The sequence below is a fragment of the Peromyscus leucopus genome, chromosome 2 (genome assembly GCF_004664715.2).
Source record: "Peromyscus leucopus breed LL Stock chromosome 2, UCI_PerLeu_2.1, whole genome shotgun sequence".
Taxonomy (NCBI): Eukaryota; Metazoa; Chordata; class Mammalia; order Rodentia; family Cricetidae; genus Peromyscus; species Peromyscus leucopus.
This window is the reverse complement of record NC_051064.1, coordinates 113,538,609-113,547,135: the sequence shown is the minus strand read 5'-3', so window position 1 is coordinate 113,547,135 and position 8,527 is coordinate 113,538,609. Positions and strand designations below refer to the sequence as shown.

At 39.5% G+C, this 8,527-nt stretch overlaps 1 protein-coding gene across 2 annotated transcripts in view; it reads left to right on the top strand.

Annotated features, from left to right (window-relative positions):
- Positions 1 to 2,410: 2,410 nt before the first annotated feature.
- Elavl4 (ELAV like RNA binding protein 4) overlaps positions 2,411 to 8,527 on the top strand; it is a 137,764-nt gene continuing 131,647 nt past the window's right edge. The window contains exon 1 of one of the 2 annotated variants that reach the window (XM_028889091.1): positions 2,411 to 2,521. In XM_028889091.1, coding sequence (XP_028744924.1) covers positions 2,504 to 2,521 — 18 coding nt within the window. In that variant the 5' untranslated portion in view covers positions 2,411 to 2,503. The remainder of the gene's footprint in view (positions 2,522 to 8,527) is intronic. The other variant, XM_028889028.2, reaches the window with a different exon arrangement.

Below are 8,527 nucleotides of genomic sequence, written 5' to 3'. Positions count from 1 at the left end.
CAAGAAGTTTAAAATTCTAAACCTGAAATCACCTTAAAACTCTAAGTATACTAGGCTTCCTATTTTCTAAGTATACTGTTCTTCCTATTTTCTATATATTAACTCATTAAATCCTCAGAACCCATTTTGATATAACTTTATAGAGAAAACTTATGGAAAAAGAAAAGGCTATATAGCTTATTCTAAATCACAGACATATAAAAGCCAGAGTTTGAATTCAAACCAAGACAGACTTTAGAGCCCAGCATCTCACATCCCACAACAAATGGCCAAATCAGATTCTCTGGGCAGATGATTTGAACAATAAAATGATTATCCAAAATACATACTACAAGAGTTGCATCTAAATCATAAAAAATATGCAACTTCTTCATATATATACTTGGCAGTTTAAATGTGCTTAAAATTGTCCCCTTGTGTTTAATCCTCACAATCACACAGATGTATTTTATCTTGATGTGAAAACTTAGGCAAGTTATTTAATTTCCATCCTTAAGACCTTTTTCTCATTAGCTGTTGATGGAATGAGATGATACAGAGTATTTAGCATCATCACTTAGCACAAAGCAAATTTTTAATTAATGTTCACTATTACTATTACTACTAATATTAGTCTTTAGAAAAAATAGCTTATTCAAGATGACATACTCTAAAGAGGGCATAGCTCAGATTTGAACCTATGTTTGGCTGATGCTCTAACCACAATGTCCACCTGAGACCATGCTCTTTACTCTATGAACCACACCAAGACTTTGCCTGTAGCTTGCCAAAAGGCTTTTTATAGTCATTTTCATAATATTCAGTTAGTAGTACAAGACAAATTTGTTTTAATTAAAAATAAATACTTAACATTTACAATTGTTTCTTTATAGATAAGTAAAAATTCCCCTTTCCAAAATAACCAGTTGCTCTTTCAAATAAGGAATTCTTCTAAGTATGCAATTTTGTCATCTGTGTTTCTTACTATAAAATACATCTTTCCATGTTGATAAATATTCATTGACTGTATCATCTTTAATGTCCCTAGAATACTCTATCGTGTGAGTGATCAATCTCCTTTGCTAACTGACTAGTCAGGCTTTTGTAGTTTTCTTTCCATATTTCAAAGCCTATGGCAGTAAGCAATCACAGGGCCAAATCATTTGGGTGCATTAATGGTTATTTCCTCAAATTTATAAGAGTGAAAATTGTGAGTCAAAGGATATGCACTAGCAGATTTCTGAGTTGGTATATCTCCATTTGCTTAAAGAACCACACTCTTGTATTAAAAAGCAGCTCTTAAAACTAGTAGTGGTTGTTCAGTTTAGATGTAATCATCTAAAACTTGAAAGAGATATGATGGAAAATACAGTTAATGTGTGTTTTAATAATAAATGTTATTATAATAAAAACCAACTTAAAATTTGTTTCATTATTACTCCTTAGTCCTTTTACAACATAATAACCTGTCTTTAGTTTTTTTTGGGGGGGGTCATTTTAAAGCTAAACTCCTTGGAATAGGGCAAGTGTGAGTGAGAATGCTGAGAACTATAAAGCAAAGCAATAGGAGTATTGCCCCCAGAATCCTAAGGGGCCCATAGTAAGTATCTCAGCCTCAGAGCCTTCATCTCTAAAGACCAGTGTTCTGTTCTAACTTCACACTAAGCTTACCTTAGTCCAGATAGTCTACCTCACACCTGTCAGTTTCTGTATTTTAATTTGTGTGTGACTAAGAACTGCGGTTTTGTTTTTCTGTATTTTTTTTATGCAGTAGTGAGTATTCTCCTCAGTCCAAGTGTGAGTGTCTGAATCCTGGGAGTGATGATTTTAAAATAATCAGGGAGGGCCGATTTGACATCCATCCCCTTACCTATCATGGCGCTAGTAATGCTGAATTATTCAAACCTCTGGTATGGTATAGTAGGGCACAGAATAACTGAAGGGTTGCTAACAAACAACTTTACCTGAAACCACAGTGCACAAAAGTCTTGGTCATTTTATTGGGCGGGGGTTAGTGTATTGGGTTACTGATGTCAGTCATTCCCATTCCTCACTTTACAACAGCCTAACATTGCTTGAAGCATCCACTTAAGGTATCTACAATCCTTGTCACAGAGAGGGTTTTGTTTTTCTAAGCGTCTCAATTAAGTCACATATACACAAGGCCTGTCACAGTATCTTGTCAAAGTTTGTCTAAATGGTGTTGATGTACTTAAACCCTAAGGAAACTACCGCACTTAAAATTCAAACACAGCCTAAGCTGCAGTATTGAAAACTTGGTCCTTTAGCTTTCTAAGGATACAAACACTTCACGCCCAGCCCCTTAACCTTAAAGGAAACCAGTCTCTGGGTGGGTCCTCCGCCTCCCCGTCCAGCGCCCCCTAGAGGCAGCGACAGGGATTGCGTAGCGGGCGGAGGAGTGAGCGGCGCGGGACCCAGCGCGAAGTGACTCGGCCGAGGTCCTCCGGGCCCGCGGCGCCCGTCTGGCCTCCACCGCCGCCCTCCGGACCCCGCCTCCGCGAAGATGCGGCTCCAGAACCAGGTAGCAGAGCCTGATCGCCCGCAGCGCGCCCCCAACGCCCCGCCCACCCGCCGTCACCAGCGCCCGCGCCCGCCGGCCACGTGGTCGCCGCCGGCCTGTGGACCGCGCATCCCTGACCCCATTCTCAGCCCCGGGGAGTCTCTGCCAACTCCGTTCCAAGGGCTCCGGGCCACGCCCCACTGTCCCCCTCGACTTCCGCAAGAGAGGACCACTGAAATCTGAGTGGGTGCATCCCCTCACCTGGTCCCCAGACAGAAGACCCGGCAGCGACTAGCGCCACTCCCCGCCACAGGGTGGCTTTGCTAAACTGGTGGCGCCAAAAAGTCCGGCCCCAAGGTGCAGGGCGCTTGAGCGCGGGTTCTCAGGGGGACCTCGGTCTTTGTGACTCGTTAATTGTCACACGGGGAGGCATGCACCCTCTGAGTGCCCTTCCAGATTACAACCGCTACAGCCCCGGGACTTGTGTTTCTAGATAAGACGGAGTGGGCACTTCTGTTGCCCAAAGCAGTGCTCCGTTTAAGGGGAAAAGAGAGGCTCAGGTGCGGGGTAGGGAATCAGTGTATTATAATTGTCTCTCTTTGGACTGGAGGTTGTCAGACATTTAAGATTTAGTAAACGCCCGTTCTGAAGTCGTGAACCTGCTAAAGCGACACAGCCTCCCCCTCCCCCAACATATGTTAAGGGACTTGGGAAGGCCAGGGGCTGGGGGGGGGGGGGCGAGGGGAGGGGAGGGGGACTTCTAGAAAGCAGTTCCAGGTTTGGGGAGAAATGAGTCATATTGATTCCCAAGCTGTTAGCGGATACTGCTCATGGGCATTAATTCTCATAAAATCTTCCCTCTGAGGGCTTAAATGCCCGCCTCCACAATGGTTTGTCGTGAGCATGATGGATTCCTGAAAGCCCATCCGAGTTCCTTACCCTAGCTGCCTTGATTTTTGTGAAGCATTGCCCTCGCATTACCCTCCTGCATTCGTGTGCCTGGTTTTTCATATTTTATAATACCTGCAAATTGACACTGAACAAGCTTTAACCTCAGTCATTTCAGAATAAGTTTGATGTTTTAGGTGAGACGTGAATGGAGCTCCATTCATGAGGAAGTAGTCTGTGTGAAGTGTTTTGTAAATGTGAGTGGGTTGAATTTAAAACACTGAATAAAATTAATATAACGAGGAATCAAAAGGTTCAATCCAGATGTTTCGCTTTTTGCTTCTTTAACAAAATGGCAGTACAAAGCTCACAGCCTCGTACCTGGTAGTTTTCTGGCAGGGTGGTCAGTGCCACTGTTGAACTCTACTCAGTTTTCAAAGCACTTAACAAAATCCCTTGGGACTGATAAGGTTGTGACCCACCTATTTCTATAGAGGATTTCCCCCATCTCCTAACTACTCAAGAAATATACCAGGGATTTACATGCTGGCTTTCATTTAGAGAACTCTTTAAGTAATCCTCTTTAGTTACCTTTTGTGTTAGCCTGGATTGCTTGCTTGTTAAGATAAGGTACTCTGGTGTGGATTTTAGTCAAGGTGGGGTTATGAGTTATATCAGCAGGCCTATAATTCCTCTTCTTAGTGTGTGTTTGAGGTTAACAGAGACCCCTTAGGAGTTTTTATGTGTTTGTTGGCAGTACTGGTGGTTTGAAGGTGCCACCTCATTCACTCTACCAACCACTCAGCTACATTCAACTCCAGCCCTCTTTATAGTTTGATTGTTTGGTTTTGAGACAGGTGTCCTCACCCAGTGTGGCCTGCAATCTGGTGTGGGTTTGTAATCTCCAGATTACAAGCAACAGACTGCTTCCTAACATTTACGTAGAGGCTATACATTTGAATAGGGGATTCTGACTCAGATGTTCCAGGTACAGGTCTGATATCATCCATCACTCAGTGGTTATAGGACTTCGCATAATTAATACCTTGGTCCTCTATTTTTTTTTCTTTTTCCATAGTCTATTCATAAACTGGGACATAAAGTTGGGTATAATACAGATCTTACAAAGTTGATCTGAGAATTAATTAGAATACCATACATTAAATCTTAAGTAGAAGCAGTAAATAAAAGCACTAAGAAGTTACTGCCAAATTTGTTGGAAATATCTAATCTACTCTTTTAAAAACATTAAATTATGATAGAAACTATCTAAAAGGAAAAATGTTGAATAACAGTGTGTATTAGAAAAAGCCTACCTTATAGAATTAAAATATGAATATTGGTTTGTTAAAAAGCAAACCTCCATGTCTGGAAATTTTGCTCACTGTAGAATTACTTATTCACCCATGGTATTTCATAACTGAGACAGCCACTATCATTGATTCTTTCTTGTGATTTAGGATTAAGAACTGAAGTCCTAAGAGAATGTTCATCCTTTTATGAATGGACTAAGGTCTCCAGGTCTCTAGGTGCCATAACAAATACCTTACAATGAGTGGTTTAAGAAAGCAATTCATCTCCACATAGTTCTGGTTGCCAGAAGTTCAAGATCATGGTGTTACAGAGTTTTTAGGAGGCTTCTTTCCTAGGGCTCTGGATGATCATCTTCTTTGTCTCTCCATAAGTCTCTCTTCTACTTATAGCTCATCTCCACATTTTTTTAAATACATCTTATTTGATTAGGGCCCATATAGATGACTCATTTCATCTTTTGATTTCTTTAAAGGCTATTATTTCAAAGTCCAGTCACATTCTAAGTGATTGGAGGTTATATTTACTCTACATGTGAATTTCTGAGGGACACAGTTGCCTACTACGCACGATACAAGTATTTACTAAAAAGCTAAATTGGCTCTTTTGAAATAGTTCAGCATGTAATATATAAAATAGGTCACATATTGATTCTAGTTTTGGAGCAATTCAATTTTAATTTAAATGTTGTGGTTTGTTGCTACAGTGAAAAACCCTAAAACACTTATCATGTACCAAAGTATGCATACACACACACACACACACACACACACACACACACACACACACATACACACACACACACACACAGAGACACACTTTTATATATGACACCAGTTACAACTGAAGCAGAGGTAGGGCCATTGTCCAAACTGAGTTCAATCTGTGACAAAGCCCATTAACAATCACGTCCTTCACTGACAGAGAAAGATGGTCATACAGTGCCTTCATAATCTTTCTGGCCATGTAGTGACAGGTAGAAGGTTAGACTTTCTAGAAAGAAACCAATTGCTTTTTGATAGTTTCATATCAAGTTGTCATGTGAGCTCTTAATTTGACTTTCCACTTATCTCTGCAACAAAATAATCATGTTAATCCTTTAGTGTTTTGTTTCTACAGCCCAAGCCATGAGTTTATGAACCGTTTTGGTTGGTACACAAGCAAACTTTGTTCACTCAAAGCAGCTCACGGTGTTTTATGCAGAGGCACCTAAACTGCCTACAGTTTCAATCTCAATGTTCAAACTCAACATGTTCATGCACCAGAATATAATATTTTGTCTAGGAAAATAATGTAGAAGAACTCTAAACTTCTCTTACTTCTGTAAAAATAACTCCCAAATGCATTTATGTGTGTTATGACCAGTTTAGGTTCATTGGCATAGCCTCTGAGCAACTGGCAAAGTGGCTAGTGTTGACACTGTAGTTGCCACATAGTACCTAATTGCTTGAAGAATTTTTACATTTTATTAGTAAAATTATAGTGTTTACAGTTATGCACAGTATGTTAATTGCAAACCCTTATTATTTTTTTAAGTTTATCATTTTATGTACATTGGTGTTTTGCCTGCATCTATATCTGTGCAACATTTGAATGCCTCGTGCCTTTGAAGGCCAGAAGAGGGTTTCAACTCCTCTGAAACCAGAGTTACAAAAGGTTATTGTCTGTTAGGTGAGTACAGAGACTTGAACCCTGGTCCTCTGGAAAAGCAAAAAAATGTTCTAAATTGCTGAGCCAGCTCTCCAGTCCCAATTGCAAACTGTTATGGTCTATGCTACTGATTTATGCTTAATCTTGTGTTTCCTTTAATAGAATGCTGGTGCTTTTACATGTAATTATAGTGAGGATTAGTCATCACATGAGGTTTCACCTATAAGTAAAAATTTAGGAACAAACTAAAGTTCGGATGAGGCTATGATATTTAAAATATAATATCAAAATAACTTTCCTTTAGGGGTCTTTGATATTCACATTGACACAAACTTGCTAAAGTTCTTGAGCCTTCTGAAACCACTTCATATATCTGACTAGGTAATGGACTGATTGAACCAATGAGTATGTATTGAGTGCTTAGTGTGGGAGACAGACATTAAAAGTAACTATATAATCATGAAGTACGGTGCATAGCATGTTAGAATGTTACAAATGCTAGGGAACGGAAAGGTACACTAGAACAAGAAAGTCAAGGACTCAATAGGAGATTGCAATCCTGAACAGAGATTCATTGAGACAATGACATTTAAATAGAATTGAGTGAGAGTGTTAAAGTTAGCTATGTGACTGGATCTCTGGGAAATGAGCAGAGGGAAAGCCTAAGTTTTCAGGCAGCAGTGATTCCAGGAAAGGCAGGAAAGTCATTATGACCAAAAAGCAGTGAGCAAGAAGGCTAAAAAGTGATTCTAAATTTGATTATAAGGCTTCTGTGCTAAATAAAATTTTGCTAAAAATATTGTCTACCAATGACTAAATCGATACTTAGCTTATTTAAATATTAAGAATATACTGTTTCTCTGCCAATAATTGTTTTTAAAAAATGCAAGTAAATTGGTGTTTATAGAAAAACTGGTTCTGGACCACAAAAGAAATAGACTTCTCATTCCTGCCTGACCTCTGTTATTTCTACACGTTGGAGGAACTACTTCATCACTTGGACTCAGACCGTTTGGTACTGGAAAATTTCCTTTTCTATTTGACTATTGTCCTTAGATTTTAATTTTTGACCAAAAAGGAAAAACAAAAACAAAACAAAATCCTGGAAGACTGGAGATCTGTCTACAGTAAGAGTCTTGTATCATTACTCATTCTTGTTTATTATAGATCCCATAATGGTTATGTTTGCACATTTTGTTTTAAATTTGCAGTGTATTTTCACATATATTATTTCATTTGAGCCTTATAACAAATCTATGTGAGAAAAAGGTGGCCACTAAGTTTGGGGCATAGTATATTGCACTTGCCCACAAGGCCTTGTCTCAGTTTTTTCTTCATCATAGACTGCCATTGAGCTCCTGTGTTCTCCTGTTTCTGGATTCAGCCTATCCATTATTGGGGTATCTGAAATATAAGAAAAACAAATGTTTATAGAAAGAGGCGGCGAGTGCTTCCTTGCTGGCTGGCATCTGGTTTGGTTAATACAATGCATAGAGGCCACACCCCTGTCCAACCTACAGTATAGCCTTTCTCTTTGATTTGCTCAAAGTCTCCCCTGTTCTCAGCCCCAATGTCTTTCATCATCTCTCCTTGACTTTTCTTCACTAAATATTGTTCAAAGTCACTTTTGGAATGTGCCTTCTCTTTATTGTTGAAATCCTAACTCATAGCTTCTTAAAAATGACAACCTACAGAAGTTGGCCAATTTGTCCAAGAATTGACGTGTGGTAAATGACAGGGTATGGGCTTGAATCCTGTTTTGGTTACTCATAGGCATAATCAGGTTTGATTATTCCACAAAGAAACATGTCCCAACTGATAGATACTATTGGAAAAAACCTTGCTACCCTAATTCAAAAGTATATCATTTTATATCCTATATAAAAGTATGTTACATGAAATGTTATTTATTTGTATTTTGTATTTTGTATTAGTATAGAAGCCTTTTCGTAAAGAGTTGGGACTCTTTATGGTTGTCATTTACTACACCGCCCCAAATGAAGCATGACACCTCTCCAAAAGAGAAGCGGGGATGCAGAATTAGGAGTCATTTAGACTCACAGCTCCAGGGGGGCTAGCTAGTAAAGAGGACCCTAGGAAAGACACAGGGATCGCCCAGTGACTGAGCAATGAATGAGATTTACTTTCTTATAGACCCCAGGACCACGTGCCCAGAAG